The sequence below is a fragment of the Rhinatrema bivittatum genome, chromosome 13 (assembly GCF_901001135.1).
Source record: "Rhinatrema bivittatum chromosome 13, aRhiBiv1.1, whole genome shotgun sequence".
Lineage (NCBI taxonomy): Eukaryota > Metazoa > Chordata > Amphibia > Gymnophiona > Rhinatrematidae > Rhinatrema > Rhinatrema bivittatum.
The window spans coordinates 59,441,143-59,461,427 of record NC_042627.1 but is presented as its reverse complement, the minus strand read 5'-3'; the positions used below and the strand labels follow the sequence as shown (position 1 = coordinate 59,461,427).

The window sequence follows — 20,285 nt, the reverse complement described above, 5'->3', positions numbered from 1 at the left end:
TGGGAGATCAAAGGACTGGTACTGAAATACCCTCCTGGATAAAAGTGTAAACAGAAGCACCGAACTTGCAGAGAGGGATATATAAGACATAGAATTTCCTTATTTTAATTAGATGAGTTGAGGAGGAACAGAGAATGGATAGCTGGTTCTTTCTTCTGAGTCTTCCAGCCCGTAAAGTCCTCCACATTTCCTAAGAATACTGGCTTATGTGAGGAGGGCATATAAGGGAGGTGTTCATCCTTTGATTAATGTTCTATTTTTATTTCTGTCTGTCTCCTATTCACCCATATAGATTTCTGTACAGCTCACTGTGATACTGTATTCAATGTTGATATTACTTTGCTGATTTATTATCCATATATTTACAACATTTAGTAAACTAAGTTTTGCATCACCAGATTGTGTGTAGAGTGTTCTATGATGTAATCTAAAATTAAACCTCTCACGACCAGGGTGCACATGGTTGGAACAGCAGCCTAAGAGCCTGGGGTCAAATCCTAGGGATGTTCCTTGTGACCTAGGGCAAATCACTGATTTCCTGTTGCCTGGATACCCATTTAGATAGCACATTTTTTTGAGAAAATGATCTATTGTACCTAAAGTTTAATTATGCTGAAAGGTGCTCTAAAAATTACTAGTTTAGATTATTTTTCAGTTTAGAGGTAACCAGTTAGTCCATCGACTATCGCAAACAGGTCTAGTTTTCAGGATCTTCATCATGAATATGCAAGGTGTCACTAGCCAGGGACTCCCGGGGCTTGTACCCTGAGGCTATAGATCAATGCTCCAACTACCGGGCAACCCAAAACAGCTTTTCTGTTTATTGCACCAGCCCCACCTGTGCCCCTTCTCTCCTGCTTTCTGAAGGCTGATGGGGAGAAGGGGCTGGGGAAGAAAGCAGAGCTGTTTTCCCACTCAGCAGGATCTGCTCCGGCCTTCCTCCTCCCCCTTCTTGGGGGGGGTGGGGGGAAGATGACCCTGAAGCAGACACTGGAGGTAAGTGGGGAGAAACGGAAGGGAGGGGCTGGAGGAGGACAATTTGTTCGGCTTTGCTCTGTTCCTCCAGCTTTATCCCCCCCTCCCGCTCCTGTTTCAACAGGCAGCACTGGGACAGAACAAAAAGGAAGAGATTGGAGCAGATCTGTCTGATCCCAGGACTTGGGACTCAGCTGAGAAAAGAGTGGAGCAGGCATCCTGGGTGCAAGTGACTGATGGGAAAGGAGGGGAGGTAGATCTTTTATCTTTTTATTAAAGATTTATCAAATCGCTTATCCAACAAGGCTCTAAATGATGTACATGTGATTCTAAAACACATAGAAGAGAATAAAACATCAAATAATAAAACTAACATAAAACATAGCTGAAAGGGGATGGAGGCGAAAAGGGGTGAATGGTGGAAGAGGGAATGAATGCTGTGGAAGGAATGAATGCTTGAAGTGGTGGTGCAAGAGGGCGTTAATATTAGAGGTAAGAAGGGTTCGCATGTTGGAGAGGTGAGGAGCAGGTTTGCATGTTGGGAGGGGGAGGAGCAGAGCAAGAGGGATAAATGCTGGAGGAAGCATGAGAGGGTGAATGCAGTCAGCTCCCTCCTTTCAGAAATTAGCAATGCAAACTTGGGCTGTCTGAGATGGTGAGAGAAAGTTAGGTTACAGGAGTGCTTGAGATCCAGATGGGAGGAGGGGTTGTTTATGGGTGGGAGTGCAGGGGCACAAGACCAGGAAATAGGGTGGGGGCTGTTTGAAAGAATGCCAGTGATGGTGGAGTGGGAGTGGGGCAGAGATGGTGATGGAGAGGGTGTGTGAGAGAGAGAACCATAGGTGGTGAAGTGGAGGAGGGTTACAAATGGAAAGAGCCAGCGTGGGATGAGGGTGGAGGAAGTGAAAGAGAGCCAGAGGTAGTGAGTGGGAGGAGGAAGAGGATGAGAGAGTGGGGTGTTGGGTAGTGGGAATTTGAGAGGACATTGAAGAATTATTGAAAAATTATTGCACATGAGCTGGCTGTGACAGCTGAAGAAGGGGCCTCTAATTTCAAAAGCTCATTACAATCATTGTTGGATAATTCTTACACTGATCCAGTAAAAGGTTTCAGAATTTGCCATGAATCTCGTGACTGGAATATAATTGTCAGTATTAAGTTATTGCATGTTCTATGTACTATTTATTTTTTTTTTCTGTGGAGAGATGTGGTACAAGAATGAAGAGTTTCGTGAAAACAAGCCGAGCCTCACCACGAGGCACAGAACAGGCGAGAGTGCCTCGCTAAGAAGGTGGCGGCAGCCCATCCCTGCTCGTCGTGTAAAAGGGTATCGCCTCAGCTCTTCCAGTGTGGTTGGTGCCAGTTTTTAAAATTGTCCCCATAAGCTCAGCAGGATCTCAGTAACATTAGTACCCTGCATTTTTTACAGAATTGTACGGTGCTGATTGTTGAACTGAATCATTAAAATCTTGGGAGACTGCGTAGGCCCATGCCCCATGTCTTAAGTATCTGGTGATGCCTCCGTAGATAAGTATTAGATGAATGTGCACACTGTTAGGCTGAGACCCTATTCTAGTTGCCTGGAAAGCAGAATCACCAGCAGGTCAAGGACCAGAGTGGGCTGAGTTTGGACAGTACAAGCAGCCAAGTGGGAGCTTCTATCACAAAGCACAGCCTGATACTTCACAGTCAGAGCGTTTGGGTTTTCTCACATTCACTTTTCCCCAATCCAGTTCACATCCATGAGTGGTTTGAACAGCATTGGGTACTGAGCTAATATTGCACCTTTTTGCTTCTGGCCCCTGTTATGCAGGTCTGAATTTGCCCCAAGTGTAGAAAACAAAATATCACAGGTACTGTTTTCATTTTCTAAATCATTGAGACCGTTTTGGTTTTTTTTTTCAGGGTTTGGGGGCAGGTGCTTGGTTTGTGCAGTGCGCACTGCCTTAAGTACAACTCGGCAGAGACGCATTTCACAGGAGGGAGTGAATGAAACCAGTTACAAAGTTAGTATCAAACAAATAAAGCCACGGTTTAAAACAGGAACCTGCTTCTAGAGAGGGGAAAATTAGCAAAGTGGTTGATAGGGAGGAAGTGAAAGCCATGCAGAGGCCTGATTTTTTTTTTTTTTTAGCGCTTTTCAACATTTTGCTATTGAAAATTATCTGAACCTCCTCTGAGCCCCCTTCGTTTACAATAGCATAACTTGTAGGACCATGCTGGCCCTTCACCCCCCACGTCTGGCTGGACAGACTGATCGAACTGCTGCTTTTGTGCGTTTGCTCTCCATATTGTAAAGCATTAAAAAGGGTAAATATCAGAACTTCTCCCAAACCTCAGCTGGAAGGGCTTCTGACAAAGGGAAATCTCTACTTTCCTGTCTCACGCCTTTCTTTCCAGAGTCAAGGTTCCCTTTATGCTAAGAGTCGTTGGGCAGCAAGAAAAATGCTTTGTCCAACTGCACCAACCGCACAGTATTTAGAGCAGGGGAGCCCCCAAAGCCACAACCTCGCCTGCTTGTCAGGACTTCCACAACGAAAACGCAGGACATTGTTTGTATGCACTGCCGCCGCTGTATACAAATATCCCTTATTCATTGTGGATAGGCAGAAACCCAGACTGGGTTCTGACCTTCACGGATCCCCGATCTTTAGGAACAATCCAGAGCCCTCTACTGTTGGGTCAGAACCAGGTGGGCAGCATCCAGCACTCATCCTTACAAAATAAGGACAAACAAGACCGTCTAGGGCCAGGTTCCCACATTTTAATCCAGGTTTGTAGCCCTCTGCTTCACAATATGTGAATTATCTGTACATATGACTTCAGAAGATGCTCAGATGTGCACTGATTAGTAAGCAGCTTCCTAGAAACCCCATTCCCATCCCTAGGAATCAATAGGAGCCCTTTTTTCATCTTTAAAAAAAATCATGTAATCAAAATCATGCATGTGCACATCCTGCGTGGTGTTTTGCACTTTTAACTTTAACACAGTCCAGGGAAGGAAAGATGTCAATCTTATGTTTTTGGCAAAACTTTCTCTATTTTACCACTGCCACTGATCAAACTGTGGTGAATTTCCAGGACTCAAGACGATGGTTGGCCTGAAGAAGTTTGAATGGCCTCAGCCCATATTAATGAAAGTTATTATGCTTCTGCCATCTAAGTACTTTTCAGATGTTGAAAGCTGACAGCTAATGGGCTGTGGGTGTAATCATAGTCCCTCCCAGCTCCCACAGGCATCTCCCAAGCAGCAAGAAAGCCTTTCTAGTCACCTTCCAAATCTGAATGGTAAACATTATTCAGAGTGGGGGGGGGGGGGGGGGTCAAAGCTATCCCAGAAGAGGGTGACAGTGAGCATCCTGATAAAAAGGTTCATCTCTCAGTGCTGCATGCCCCTGCTAGCTTTATTCAGCTTTGGTGGTAATGTCCAGATCATGGAGGAGCTAATAAAATACCATAGAGGGTTGGGATTAAAAAAAAAAAAAAAGTAGTCTTTCCATTGTTAATAAATAACCCACTCTTCCCACCAGGGATGCCCTCAATTTAAAAAATTGTAAGGATAAAGGACTTTTTGGGAATGTTACAGAGAATAACATGGTTAAAGCTTTTGCTACTTTTAATGAGGGAGTTTGCTTTCGAGGAAGGCAAGAGACAGATTTGCTTTCTTTACAAATTGCCCAGTTGCAAGGAGAAATCCCCCACCGATGTCACCACGCTTAAAGATGTTTGAAAAACGTTTACTGAAGCAAAAAAAAATACAAAACAAACAAAAAAAAAATAACACAGTGAAAAGGCTCGAATGAAGAACGTAGCAACTCCTTTTAGATACAGATTCTTGCAGTCACCTGTACTGGCGGGAACAGGAAAATGAATGTAATGTCAAACATCAGAAGAGGTATTGTGAAAAGTATGGGCCAGAGCTAAGAGATCAGCTACATCGACAATAAAGATTGAAAACGGTACATGGCAGTCTCAGCAAGAACAGATTCCTGCAGCTACATTCGTACGTGACTGCAGTGGCATGCTAGCATTTTCAGAAGTCCAATGATCTTTTTGGGTGTAGTCATGGCTAGGGCGAGCTTGAGTACCTTAATGACGTGACTTCCAATCATTCCACCTCTCACTTCTTTTAATGCATAACGTGATGTACTGACAACACAAGCTTCTGGGCCAGATTCTTTGTCCTAAAATTGTGTCGTCAGACAGAAAGTCAGTGACTGTTTCCTGTTGTGTTAGGCAAGATACTTGCTCTTTGCTGTGAGGTGTATTTAAAAGCATACCAGGCTAATGATTTCTCTTCAGTTTGGCATCTGTTATCCCACGCAGCTTTTGGAACATTTTTCACTTATTAAGACGACTGTGAATCTTATCGGATGTACTGCTTACTTGCTTCATTAGCAAAACAGACACATGATAATGTCTATGAACTGTTTTAACATAGGTTAGCTGTGCACTATTGTAATATGTTGTAGAGAACATGTCACAGGATGTTTAATACTTGGATAGTAGCATTTTGATAGTTATTTTAGATAAAAATAGAAAATTTTCAAAAATTAAATAACTTACTACAAAAATATAATTTACTGCAATTTTATTTTTATGAATAAAGATTGTGTTAAAAAGCATATTTATCATTTTTATGGTATGGTAATAAGTGTTAGCATAATGTTCATGTATTCACAGTATGTGTGACTGAACATTTGAATGTGATCGTTTTTGCTCACTCAAATTGTTTGTAATTTTATATAAAACCTAAAACAACTATTTTTTCTCTGAAGATGGTTTCATATAAACTGTAAAACAAAAAAAAAAAAGTTACCCTAACTTATAGAAACATAGAAATGACGGCAGAAGAAGACCAAATGGCCCATCCAGTCTGCCCAGCAAGCTTCCCTCATTTCTTCTCCCATACTTATCTGTTTCTCTTAGCTCTTGGTTCTATTTCCCTTCCACCCCCACCTTTAATGTAGAGAGCAGTGATGGAGCTGCATCCAAGTGAAATATCTAGCTTGATTCGTTAGGGGTAGTAGCCGCCGCAATAAGCAAGCTGCACCCATGCTTATTTGTTTTACCCAGTCTATGTTATACAGCCCTTATTGGTTGTTTATCTTCTCCCCTGCCGTTGAAGCAGAGAGCTATGCTGGATGTGCATCGAAAGTGAAGTATCAGGCCCATTTGGTTTGGGGTAGTAACCGTTTCTGTATTTATTGTTGCTGTTACAAAGCTCCTCATTGCCATCTTACAACTGCCTTAGCTAACAGGGGCTCAAGGCCACAGACATGGCAGAGATACCCTCCTTCCTTCTGGTATATGAAGGAAGCACAGAAGCTGGATGGGCCTACCAGCCATGGTTTTACAGCTGGCAAAAGTTACTTTAAAAATTAATTTCAGCTATAACGAGACAAACAAGCAAGGAAAAAAATTGCAGAGCAATTCTCACGAACACTTTTGGACTACAGCCATCTGTTTAAAGGGAAAAAAAACTGTCATTTTTCCCCAATTTTGGGCTAGATCCATAAGTTATCTGGAGAAACATTCTAGTTTCTACCTTTAGTGTACATATGCCTATCCTGAAAACTTGATTGTGTCAGTTGTATGGTCTGGAAGATGTGAATAGGCACTGTGAAAAACAAAAAGCTTAAGGAGAAATGTGAAACGCAGCTTCCCTGAAAAGGAATCAGATTTTTGTCTCACTTTGCAGCGAATGTCAATACTTCCTTTGAATGAGCCTGGGCTATCAGTAAGCAGTGGTGGCTGCTATTCTAAGATAAAGACAAATGCTAGACCGATCTTTATATTACCATGTTGTGCTTTCATCAGGACTATGTTTTACTCATGAGCACTGTACTTTAGGGAACCCAGTTTTATAACAACCGAAAACCTGATGTGCATAAATGATTTCCCTGCCCCATCTCTCTTTTACACATAAAACCCTCAGGCTAATTGTCTAAAACCAGGTTTATGCACAGATAAGCCTTTGAAAATTAGCCCCTTAAAGTGACACAAAGCATGAATAAATATTGAAATATAGCTTGTGTTCATCTTGTTCATAATGGGGCAGATTTTTTAAAAAAGTGCGACTGGCGCAAACAAGAGTACGCCGGATTTTAATAGATACGTGCGCATATTTTAAAATCTGGGGTCGGCGCGCGCAAGGCTGCGCAAAATTGGTAGCCTGCGCATGCCGAGCCGTGCAGCCTGCCTCCGTTCCCTCCACCCCCCCCACCTTTGTTTGAAAAGTTACGCCTGCCTGAGGCAGGTGTAACTTGCGCGCGCCAGCGGGCTGCTGGCGCGCCATAACCCGACCCGGGGGCTGGTCCGGAGGCCTCAGCCACGCCCCCGGGCCTCGGCCACGCCCCCAACCCCCCCCCCCCCCCCCGAACATCACACCACCCCCGACACGCCCCCCTAGCAAAGCCCCGGGAATTACGCGCATCCCGGGGCTTGCGATCGCTGCCGAGCCTATTCAACATAGGCTCGGTGCGCGCAGGGGGAGCTTGGAGTAGGTTTTCGGGGGTGGGTTTACGCGCTTATCTCTTTGAAAATCTACCCCAATTTGCTTTAACATGCTTTAAGAATCATATGTTCAGGAACACGAAGTCAGCAGCTCTATCTGTGGTCATCTCCCTTCCTCTGCCATCAAGGTCCCTCTCCCTCTCTCCCAAGGAGGGCTGAATTCTGCTCCTCCACTGGCAGTCTTCCAGGTGTCTATCCCCCTCTGCTAACCCTACATTAGCTGCTTGCTTTGTTTTTTCTATTATTCTGCTGGGTTTTTGTTTTGTTTTTTTAGCTTCCTAGGATGACCCCTTATAGGGGAGCTTATCATTCCATGAAAAATGCTTCCTTCTAGTACTACACTGAAACCTGCTACAGATTTGAGTGTTTGTATTGCATCTCTCGCTCCTTTTCTTCTCTCCGGGTAAAGCTTATAGTGGAGGCCATTTGAGTGGTCGCCCCTGAAACAAATCCATGTGTTGCAAAACATTGTGACAAGGTATTTATGAGAGCCAGAGGAACGCTAGGATGAAAAGTAAGGTTTTATCAGTAAGGGGAAGGGGGGAAACTATACCTCTGTATGAAATCACTGGTAATGCACCAGCTGGCAAACTGCATCCTGTTCCGGTAGCCCCATTTCCAGATGGCTACAAGAGCAGAGTCCATCCCCAAAATGGCTCATAAATGTGTGCGGCCTACGCCATAAACCCAATGAAGGGAGATCTGAAGACATATTTGTTCATTCTAGAAGCAAGTGAATATAACAGACATCAAAATATCTCACACGTAGGATCATCAGCTGTGAGAAAACAGTAAAGCCAGAAATCAAGTAGAATCTATGGCATTGTACCAGGAAAGGGAAATGGCCAGGCCAAATGGGTCTTTATGGGATGTTATATGCTCCGTTTTCTCACAGTGCAGTTCCTCCAGGAAGGCGGGGGAACGGCACATTCCAGTGGTTCTGTCTGCAATGTATTTGCATCCTAATGATTATAAGAAAAGAAAGGTTTAGCCATTCACTCTTGTGCTTGCAGAACACAATAGACTGTATAAGGCCAACCTTCAATGAGGTAAAACAAGGATGTAGTTACTCTAGAAGGTATATTTCCTATAAGCTGGTAAACTTTCTCTCCAGGGTGACAGTACATGCAGAGTTTACTAGAAGAGGAATTCTGGATGGCTGGATCCTTTGTCACCAGGTCAGTGAAGACGGGCTTCTGGCATTTATACCTTTGGCAAAAGAGGCCCACGGACTCCAAGTAACAAAACCACGACGAAAGATGAGAAGCCGACACATTCCTCGATTTTATGTCCTTTTGGCTGGTTTGGCCGTTAACTGTTTCTCCCTCTCAAGTTCCTTTTCCCGTTGCTGCTCCCGTTCTAAGTCCTCCTTCTGCCTCTTCTGCTGTAACTTGAGCGCCCTTTTCTACAGCAACAAAACAGCAACAAGTGAACAGCCTGAACAACCTAAAGTCAGCAAACTGCAGCAAATACAGAAAGGCTTACTGTTAACAAAAAAAAAACAGATTAAAAAAATGCAACTGGACACTCGGAGCATTTGAATTTACATCAAAACCACCACCGTTTCAGTTGCCAGCAGTGCGGCCGTGAACATTTGCTACACTGCGTTGAGAGTTGAAGTCTGCACAGCAGGTTTATTTTTTTCTTCCAATTTACATTTTTATTGAACCAAAGGCAATGTACACGGCAACAAACAGATGTCCAAAAACAAGTTACATAATGGAGAACCCAGTTGGTTCACCATTTCCCCTTAACTTCCCTACTATAACCCCTCCCCTGTGGGTCAAGTCATTTACCGTAACTATCGAAAGGAAAGCTGACAAGCCTCATCCAGAAAGCTCATGAACTTTGTCTTCCTAAAGAGTCCGCAATCCCCTTTACATCCCCCAACTGCGCACCGTCTTTCAAAACGGCTGCCACACGGTGTGAAATCTTGTAACAGTATCATTTCTAATCGCAGTTAATTTACTCATAAAATAAAAAAAACAAAAATGTCCAATGGTGATGTCGAAGGGATCCCTCAGATTGGGAGTTGCGACTTCTTACCTGCGTCAATCTCACAGCAAGCAGCAACAAGATTAGGACCATCAGGGGAAGGAAATCCCAACAAGAATATCTGAGGATCTCTCCTTAAGGAAGTGACCCACTGCACTATTGCACCAATACTTCCACGTCAAATCACAATTCTACCAAGTATGATAAAAACTCCCAACGCAGCCACGATTATACCAAGTGCCCTGCACTTTCATAAAATAGGCCGCTCTGGTTGCAGAACTGTCAAAGAGCTCAGGGAGCTCCTGCGGAAAAGTCAAACAGCGGGAATCCTGTCCGAGAGAAGGGGGTGGGGGGAGCCCCCGGAGTTATACCACAACTTTCCAGAGATGAATATTGCACGTTTTACAGCAGAGGTCATTAGTTATTTAAAAATCCTGGTCCAAGAATCAATGCAGTGTACAATCAATTAAAAACCCAGTACATAAAATTAAGTACAGTAAAATACAAACCTAACTTTCCCAGTTTATACATCAAACTATGCCCCACTGGACTTTCCAATAATTCATACAATACGCACCCATTTCCTAAAAAGCCATACCAGTCCCAACCACCAACCACCTTTGCCAGCCTCCTGCACCTTTGGAAAAAGCCAAGTCTTTAGCTTAAAGTCAATAATTTAAACTCTGGACAGATCTCCGGTGGCAACCTGTTCCAAGAAGTAGGAGCCGCAACAGAAAGCCCTCATCGTCTTAACTCTGGGCACCTTCAAAGTGCCCCGTGGTGCAGGCATCAACTTCCATTTAGTGGTGGGGGCAGTACTGCACCCAGGCACCTCCTTGGCTTGAAGGCACATCACGGGCATTTTCACATTTCCTTTTCATTCGCCAAGCAGTATTTACAGCTTTATTGCTATGAAGATTTTTAAAAAACATTTGTTCATTAAAAAAAAATAAAAATATATATATCTATATAATCTATATATATATATATATATATATATATATTCTACACATTTGACATTCCTTTAAATAGGAGGTAGATGGCAACTTACTTTTAACTTGGATGTTTTTTCATGCAGCATTAGCATCTCTTTCCTAATATTCACTAGCTTGCTGTGATAACACTTAGCTTCAGAAAACTAGAAAAGAAAAATTGCATATTCCAATATACACACGGTCACAACGGTAGAATATCAAATACAAGTTGCTAAAAAACAGGGTTACTATATTACTTAATGCATATCCAAGCACTGCTGGGGGATGCACCAACAGAAGTGTTAAGTATGCTACCCTAGCATGTTCTACTCTACGTTACCCTTCACATGCCCCAGCTATTGCCCTGAGGCTTAAACAGTTTGTACCGTACTAATGAAAAAGAGTGGAATTCCCACCGGTTTTACTCCAAGAAGCATGCAGTACTCACCCACCGCCCCTGCCTCATCCCCCATAACCAAACACCTAGACTTCCAGGTTCCAGCACAGGATGCCCACAGTCCAAAAGACCAGGGCTATCCTGCTGCACTGAAATAAAAGCAAAATGCAGGTAAAAAAGAAAATCTGTGCCACAATTTTTAATCGCCTACAGCTGCAGAACACTACAGACAGTGCAGAGCTGCATCATGCCGACGTGTGCTTCAGCTTCACCGAGGAAACGCAAACCGTATTGGTGCTGGTTACAACAAAAGTGATTTACACGTTGTATACAATTGGGGGTCACAACAGTAATTTTTTTAAAATTGTGGCTGGAATCTTACCATTTTGCCAATATGGTAAAGTAGCACAGATGCGGTGCTTTGGATTGTGTAACAAAATATTTGGACAAAAGGCACTTCCTGATACTGGCTCCAAAGTAGTAAGATGAGAGTAAAAACTCATGTTTTATGTGCACAAATCACGTACTGCACACAACATGTGTAAGGCACAAAACATGCTTTGGGTGGAAATCGTATTTTATGCACATAAACTGCAGAGTGCAGGACCATGGCACCATGAACTCCCTAGATTAATACTGAGCCCCAGAAAACCTTTACTCCACCCTCTGACCTGGAGTTAATTTCCAGGTTTAAGAAAACATGAGCTAAGCCTCCACACCTCTCTGCACTGGGGAATAAGAGCTAATGTGGGGTTTGCATGGAGTTGTGCATTACACTGCTTGCTGCATCAGGAGTAGCACAGAGCTGAGCACATCGTATTACATCAGGGCAAGCCTCCTAGAGACAAGGTCAGGAAGAGCTTTCCATTTATCGCTTCTACACCCACTGAATCTCAACCATCTTCTTCTAAAACCGAAGTCAGTCACAAGGCTCATGCCAATTTAATATGTCTGGATTTCTGCACCCATTCCCAATTAGAATACCAATTCCATGAAAACGTTTTAGCATGTGCTACAGCAGTGGTTAAACTGGTTTTGGGTTACGGACCCCTTTAAGAACATGATGTAAGCTATGGACATCCTTCCCCGAAAAATGCACACACACACAGAAAATGAGTGTGTCTGGTTCATGGACTCCAGATTAAGAACCCGGCGCCAGGACCCCTTTACAAAACACATACCGCTCTTGCAGCAGGTGTAGAAAATTGAAATAAATAAAAACGAACACACTAAACTGGGCACCAGGGACATTTTTTTCCATGAACTGTCCTTTGACTTTTTTTCCCCCTCGAGTTCTCCCCCTCCCCCACCAGCTTTTACTTATGTTGTGTGCATCTTATTTTGATTCTCCTCCACCCTACTTTTGATTCTCTTTGCTCTTCCCTTCCCTCCCATCTCTCTGCCAGCCACAGCGGCTTTCCCTGTACAGGTGCTCAGCCCCAAATCTTAGGCACCCGGGTTTTTCCAGCCATCTTTCAGGGGGATCTTGGTTAAAAGAAAGCAGATCCAACGGGAAATGAAGCCACGATCAATGCTAAGCTGTAAGAGAAGGCACTGAAACAGACTTACCAAGGCATTGATATCAAGGATCGAATTACACTCTTTGAATTTGGAGATTTCTTGTTCCAGAGTGTCAAGTAACACCAGTTGGTTCTGCCTATAGAAAAACCACAAAACCCAGTCATGGCACACGCTCCATTAATCAAGTCAAACCAGGCAGAATAATTCTCTGTAACCATTAGACAAGCAAGTCCCTTGAGTTATTCCTTCCTTGCCTACTTACTGAATGCTATTCATGCCTCTCTCACCATGACAGAGGAGATCCCTCCCCTGATCATCATTATGTGGCCATGGGAGATTCATGCCATCTGCTCATTTTGATTTAAAAACAAAACAAATACACAGCAGCAACAAAAAAAACCAGCAGGGCCTTGTACTTGTTGCAAAATTACAGTCTTCTACGAGGAAAGTTGTGGTGTGATTTGTTTTGGGTCAGTTAGAGTTGGCTGGGTGGTTGGGTTATGTATGATGTATATTTTTTGTCTTGTATATATATTTAGAAAAAGTGGGTTTGTTTTAGTTTTTTTGTGAAATTTGGGGTTGTATTTTGCTTTCTTTTTGTTTTAAATTGACTGTACATCCCTTTTGCAGTTTGGACTGAGTAGACAAAACATTTTTAAATTAAGCTGTGCCAAGACCAAAAGGAGTGCCAATCTCCCTTCCATGTCTCATTATGTCTCTAAATCAGGGTAGATAAACAAAAGTACAGACATCAGAATTTAAATCATTCCTTATTTAAAAATAACTTATTAAAAAAGCTTTTCTTTTTTTAAATAAAGATTAACAAAATCTGAATACGAGTACTTAAAATCTTTTGCATTAAAAAGGTCCTCTAAGGAATCAGAAGAAAAAAAAATATTTCCTGAAAGTCACATTTTATAAACAGAGCATAAAAAGTCAGCTACCTTACTGAATGTGATTTGTTGGGAATTCTGCGCTTGGGTATAACAGACTGAAAAATAAAGTCAGGGCAGGCCCTAGAAGTCGACTCTATTCTCATCCAGATGCTGCCATAATGCATTTGATCATAATAAAACAGTCGTACATGGCCACTTGATGCTTTTTCAAACCTATTCAAACTATGGATAGGAAACGACACTACACTTTCAGCCCCAGTTTCTTGATGACTTGGCAATGTCACAAACTACCTTGTTTTGCTTGCATGTGTAAATAAGATAGAAATAAATACAAGCAAACAAAGCATTTAAAGTTACTTTAATACAACAATCAATTGTATGTGTTTAAATTCCACATACCATCCTAAGATAGCAAATGCAAATCAAAAGTCTGTACACTGATGAATATCAAAGCTCTCTGGTGAATTGAATCAGTTTGATTTAATCAGTCCTCCCGGCTTTACGTCAACTCCCATCAGGTCCCACCAAGGTTTGTTTTTTTTTTGTTTAAAAACACTTTCCTACTTTTAGTCCTTGTTTCTCACTATGGATTTTAATTCTGCAGCCAACATGATATACATCTAATGTAAACAGGGATTAAGTGCAGGAGTGCTCAAATCGGTCATCACCCCCTCTTTAGCCAGCACGTTTTTCAGAATATCCCTAATGAATATGCATGAGAAATATTTGCAGACATAAAATATTTCTCATGCATATTCATTAGGGAATCCTGAAAAAAATCAGACCAGTTTGAGCACCCCTTAGTGGATTTTCAGGTTAACTGCATGCAACTCTGGTTATGCAAAGTTCTACTAGCTAGAATGGCCTGGGAGAAAACTCATCTTTATAGATTGTGATACCTTTCATTGGGCCAACAAAAAGACGATGCAATCTGATAATGGATGAGACTAAGCCACTGGTTTCCGGACTCACTGCAGGAGCCTTTAACACCTTTTGCTCTCAGTCATGTCCACTGGATACCTTAATACCTGTAGACAATATTTCTAATATCTCTAGAGACTAAGCTTCTGCTAATCGATACTAATCCAATTGCCACCTGCTACCACTTGAAGACCTGTACTGAGAGATTTCCTAAGTCATTCTGTAGCTTTAAAAAACTTTCTGCTGCCTTACAGTCACATCTGCAGAAAGGACCTCTGTGGGCTGCAAAGCTCATGTACTACCATGGGCTGTCCCCAAGTCTGTCCTGATGACCCACAGCCAATGAATGTGCGTATGAGAAATCCATACAAACTGGAAATCCGGTAACATACATGCCAAGCCTGCAGTAGTACCTTGTTATAAGGGTCGTTCGCATCATGTTAATCCTTAATACCATCCCCGTGTTCCCTTACTCCTCCCCCCCCCCCCCATCCTTCCCCCCTCTCCGGCACCCTTCCTTGCCTACCCTACCCCCTCCCCGGCACCCCATCCCAGGTACCCCCTGCCCTGTGCTCCCTTCTCCCTCCTCTCTTCCCTGCTTAAGGTTTAAGTAATCGTGTTTTAGCCCTTCACTTCATGTTTCTCGCTTTTGATTTTTACCAGTTATTTACTTTTTTATTACTTATTCTTGGAATCTCACCCTGGTCACCCATTTTGACCAGTACTACCTCTTGTTCATGGCAATCCCCTGTTTGATGTAATCCGATGTAATATGTTTATTTTCATGAACGTCGGTATAGAAAAGTTTTAAATAAATAAATAAGGTAATAGCATTAATAAGCGTCTGCCTACGTGAGTTCCTGTAGCGCCAGCTTGGATCGCTGAAGGTCGGGTAAATAGTGAGAGAGCAGTCCTTCGCTCAGTCGCTCCACGGCTTTCCTATTGACAGGTGCCAGCTCTTCTCCCAGCCCTTCGTCCACAGCCCCATCACTGGAACCTGCGGTACAGGCAAGGGCATGTTAAGACATGGCTAAGGCTAGTGGCCAGCTGATGAACCTTTTACATTATTAGGCTGGTAAAAGCGATACAACTTCTTGATTCATCTTTAAATGCTAATAATGTAAGTATTTACACTAAGTGCATACAGATATCTTGGGGATAGGGAGGAACTTTGACTTGAGACAAATAGTCCAGACACTATGTGACTGAACATTGCTGAAGGAAGTTACTGGTCTTAGTACAAAAAAAAAAAGTGACTATTTAAACCAAATAAAGATGAAACACAAATAAAAATAGAGAAAAATGTGTTTCTAAAACATGTACTCAATGTTAACTCAGAAACAGGTAACTTGTTTCACCCATGTAGGGGACCCAATTCTCTGTGACAGACACAGTGGGCCTAAGAAAAAGCCTGGCAATTCTAGACTTTATTAGGCAAATTGTGCACATTCTGTAATCTTTGCAATAAATAACATACATTTGCATTTACTAGAGCAGAGGGTTAATTAAAGTCAGCTCCCAGGCTCCTGCCCATCAATAGTGGAGGCGCTTAATTATCTCACTGTAAAATAAACAAGCTTATGCGAGGACGTGCACATCCCAGCTGGTTTCCTGCTGTGGAAATCCATGAAACTGCCTGTTAGCACTGCGCTGTACAGCGGCTCACTCTCCCCTGCAGTGCGCAGTACTGTGCTGCAAGCCGACTGGCGCTCTCTCTCTCATACAATCACATTTCCGCCAATGCTAAAGGCAGCAAACCAGACAGCCATCGGTCACTGGTTCCTTGGATTGATTTGTCATCCATCTGGTTAGGCAAACTCTCTCTCCCAGCAAGAAGCCATTGGAACCTTCAAGAGAGTCAGAGGAACCCACAGATCATCCCAGCATGGAGACCTCTTAAACCCCAAGAAACAGGCCACCCCAATGCAACTCATGGTCAGCATTTCTGCGCTATCAGTTGCTGTCCCGGTGTGTATGGATGATGTTAGAAATTTCGGCGTGGTTGGAGGGAACAAGAACACCACTGCTAGTCATTCAGGGGATCTCTCTTTGATTTCAACAGAAGATATCACCAGCCTTTTGGAAAGTTATCAGCCAGGAGAGGGGGAATCAATATAGCTGCAGGAAGCTGTGGTGGGGTATTCAGTATAGTCAAATAAAAGCTAAAGCATCAGGTTTCTCCTACAGAACTTTTTATACTACAACACCCTAAACAAGTTAGTCAAAACAGCATCTCAAATGGGATCCAAACTATGTATTGATCTCTATCTATTCCACTAGAAATATTCCAGTTTTCCAGTCTATTGTATTTTATGATTGATTATTACACTTTATTTTATAGTATATGATCTCATTTTTTAACTTTTATTGTAAACCGTTTTAATCAATTATATATATTGTTAAAGACAGTATAGAAATATTTTAAATAAATAACTAAATAAATATGATTAATTTGTAATCTATACCACTCATATTTTCATTATCGTGCCTTGTTGTAAACCGTTGTGATGGTTAGCTAACTTAACGACGGTATAGAAAATTTTTTAAATAAAAATAAAATAATATCTTCTAAAATGGATCAAACTATGGAAACTTTTGGTGTCCATGAGACTGAAATGAAAATGCTTAAAACCCTTTGGGGTAGATTTTCAGAGCCCTGCTCGCCTAAATCCGCCCAAAACCGGGCGGATTTAGGCGAGCAGGGCCCTGCGCGCCGGGAAGCCTATTTTACATAGGCCTCCCGGCGCGCGCAGAGCCCCGGGACTCGCGTAAGTCCCGGGGTTCTCGGAGGGGGGCGTGTCGGGGGCGTGTCGGGGGGCGGGCCCGGTCGTCGCGGCGTTCCGGGGGCGTGTCGGCAGCGTTTTGGGGGCGGGTACGGGGCGTGGCTACGGCCCGGGGGCGTGGCCGCGCCCTCCGTACCCGCCCCCAGGTCGCGGCCCGGCGCGCAGCAGGCCCGCTGGCGCGCGGGGATTTACGTCTCCCTCCGGGAGGCGTAAATCCCCCGACAAAGGTAAGGGGGGGGTGTAGACAGGGCCGGCCGGGTGGGTTAGGTAGGGGAAGGGAGGGGAAGGTGAGGGGAGGGCAAAGGAAAGTTCCCTTCTAGGCCGCTCCGATTTCGGAGCGGCCTAGGAGGGAACGGGGGGAGGCAGCGCGGCTCGGCGCGCGCAGGCTATACGAAATCGATAGCCTTGCGCGCGCCGATCCAGGATTTTAGCCGATACGCGCGACTACGCGCGTATCTACTAAAATCCAGCGTACTTTTGTTTGCGCCTGGAGCGCAAACAAAAGTAGGCTATTCGCGCTCGTCTGAAAATCTACCCCTTTGTGAGCAGGCCAAAAATAGTATTCAGACCAGAAAAATATAGTGGACGCCTTGTTAAAGGACAATTTGGTGATAGCAAGAAAAATAGACACATTGGAGAATATTCAAGGAACTGTAACTTGCATCTGATAAGTTTTCCAAAGATTCCTGCAGTGTTACCTATTGATCCTTTTAAGAGACTCTGAAGATAACAGAAGAGAGTATTCTGCCTGTATCGAAAATGTACATGTTCCTCAGTATGAGGAGAATAAGAAAACTCTACCAGGGGATTTACAACAGAATTTGACTTGATATTTTGGAGAAATCAGGGGAGGTGTCTGTGGTATCGGCTCCATGGTTAATCTCTTTAGCTTTAGATACAGCTATTTCTCAAATTTAAGAATGTATTTTTCTTGAATTGCGGTGTAAGAACTTTCCTGAAGAAGTGTAGGCAATTTCTTTTGATAAGACCAGCAATTTTATGAAATTGGCACTCTTTTTCCTTAAATACCATTGTGTGTTAAATATCACTCTAATAAATTTTGTTTTTAGCCATCCCAACTCACAACCTTTTTGAATGCCAAGGAAAAACTAAGATCTCCCCTTGCTGACTCATCCATATTAGAATTAAGGTCTGAAGCACCTATTTGTTTGGCTTAAGTGCTTCCATTTCCTATTCCTGGTAACTAATTTTTTTCTTCAGGTTTCCTTGATCTTTTCTTTTAGTATACCTCAGGATATTGTTTCATATTTTTGTTTTCTCTGGTTTTATTGCTTGATGTATTTTGCTTAAAGTAAAAAATTAAAGGAACAAAAAGGATACAAGGATCTGTACAGAGAAAGAGGGGACCAAGCTCCCATCTCAGCAGCTTAATTTACTTTCTGATACAATATAGAAGACATGGGATTACTACCATTAACCAATAAGCCTTGATGCTTTTGATGCAACTGGATCATCATCACTCTCTGCTTCGAAGGTGGGTGTGTGTGTGTGCTGGGGGGGGGGGTGAGAAGAGGAATGTGGATTCAGAGACAAAAAGCGAGCTATGACTTTTTTTTTTTTTTTTTTTACAGTCTGGGGTACAGATGCTCGGACATTAAGGAAAAAACACAGAACTGCTTCTAAGGCGAAGTCCATAAGCAAAGCACGTTAAGCAGCACCGACAGATACAGGGGATTAACCTACACGGTGCGGCAGAGACTACTATGGAAAGTTTGCTGGGCAGACTGGATGGCCCATTGGTCCATTTCTGTCGTCATTTCTGTTTCTATGTTGAAAAAAAAAATGGAGAGAAGCTGTTCATCTCTAGGTTAAGACAAAAAATAAGATAGGAAGCGAAAATAAGATACTGGCACAAAAATAATTATAGTCAAAAAAGCGTCTTATAGTAAAATAATGCAAAGATGATAAACAAGTATGTAACGGTAGTAAGCAGTGTCCAAAAAACAAGCCGAAACTGGCTTTACAAATAATAATGCAAGAAAATAGTAACTCTAGACTGCAAACCATCTGGGGACATGGAAATACTGTACGTAAATGTAACTCGCCTTGAACTACTAATGAAAAGATATGAGCTAAATCTAAAAAATAAAAACAGTAGTTACCCAGTCATGCCATGTCTAATCATACTTACGAAAAAGCGATTACAACAAAAGCTTTAATTTCATTCAAAACAAATCAAAAACTTTCCCTAAGAATGTTCCAGGTTCAAGTGCTCGGAAAGAAAACGGGATCCTTCGGTTACATTCCAGCAGATCGCCGTTCTTTCCCCCGCCCTATGAGAAATTAGATAAAAGTATCTGAACATGCTGTCCTCCAAGATCCCTCAGCACTGTGCTCCCCTCCACGTCTTCCATGCATCGCTCTCGGTCTATACCTGCTAGATCCTTTGTCGGCACCGGCGCGGCTTCCCGGTGCAATAACCCGTCAGTCCGCACTTCAGGCTCCATTGATCCCTCCGCCCTGCTGAACATGAACCGCAGTCAATGCCGGGGTCTAACCCCAGGGAACCTCCCCTCCTCAGCTGCTCGGACGCAGACGCCTTGAATCCGGAAGTCCTAACAGCGCCATACACAAGCCACTTCCTGCCTCTCGCCTGAAAGCCGATCTCTGATTGGTTACGGAAAGCTGCTTTCTGATTGGCTAGTTTTACTGCAACGCCTAATCAGTAACTAAGATGGATTTCAAAAGGAGTTTAAGCTCCCTCCAGCGGACTAGAAGAAAAATGTAGAAGGCTAGTGGCCCACCATCCCTGTTGCAACAGGTCCCCCTTCACAACAAAGTTATTAGTAATCACACTGACAACTTCCCTAAAATATTTAGTTAACTTTAGCAGACTCTGATGGCAGCATTTGACAAACTCTGCCTGCCAATACTTTGATGCAAAGAATGGTATTAGATAATTAACTATAAGCAGCGTCTCAAACTTTCCTTTGCTAAAACAGCATTTTTATGCTTTCTAACATACAGAATGATAGAATTCTAAAAATCTGATCAGTTTCACCTGTCCATAGGAACAATAACTCTCCTGAAAAGGGACAGAAATTCACCAAATTTGGCAGACAGGAATATCTAGAAGGAGTTTGAAAACATTAGGAGGTTCATATTCAAAAGTGATTTAGATGGATAAGTAAATGGCAAAAACTGAATTTTCAACTGCTTATCCAGCTAAACTCTAGCCAGATAACTAGCTATCTTAATAAACCGGGGCATTCTAGAGAGGAGCTGAGTAAACCAGATAAGTGAGATGGCTATCTCCTATATTAAGAGTTAGCAGGATAACTTATCT

At 42.9% G+C, this 20,285-nt stretch overlaps 1 protein-coding gene across 2 annotated transcripts; it reads right to left on the bottom strand.

Moving 5' to 3' along the window:
- Nucleotides 1-7,994: 7,994 nt before the first annotated feature.
- Nucleotides 7,995-19,628, bottom strand: BLOC1S6 (biogenesis of lysosomal organelles complex 1 subunit 6). 2 transcript variants are annotated; one of them, XM_029574390.1, is made up of 5 exons: nucleotides 19,374-19,612; nucleotides 15,048-15,192; nucleotides 12,427-12,514; nucleotides 10,538-10,624; nucleotides 7,995-8,896 (listed from the first exon to the last, which is right to left on the bottom strand). In XM_029574390.1, exons 1-5 carry the CDS (start codon nucleotides 19,468-19,470, stop codon nucleotides 8,777-8,779), a joined length of 537 nt encoding a protein of 178 aa, XP_029430250.1. In that variant the 5' UTR covers nucleotides 19,471-19,612; the 3' UTR covers nucleotides 7,995-8,776. The 2 variants fall into 2 exon arrangements, with proteins under 2 accessions (XP_029430250.1, XP_029430251.1); XM_029574391.1 differs by lacking the exon at nucleotides 7,995-8,896 and adding an exon at nucleotides 8,904-10,395 and having other exon boundaries at nucleotides 19,374-19,628.
- Between the last annotated feature and the right edge of the window lie 657 nt (nucleotides 19,629-20,285).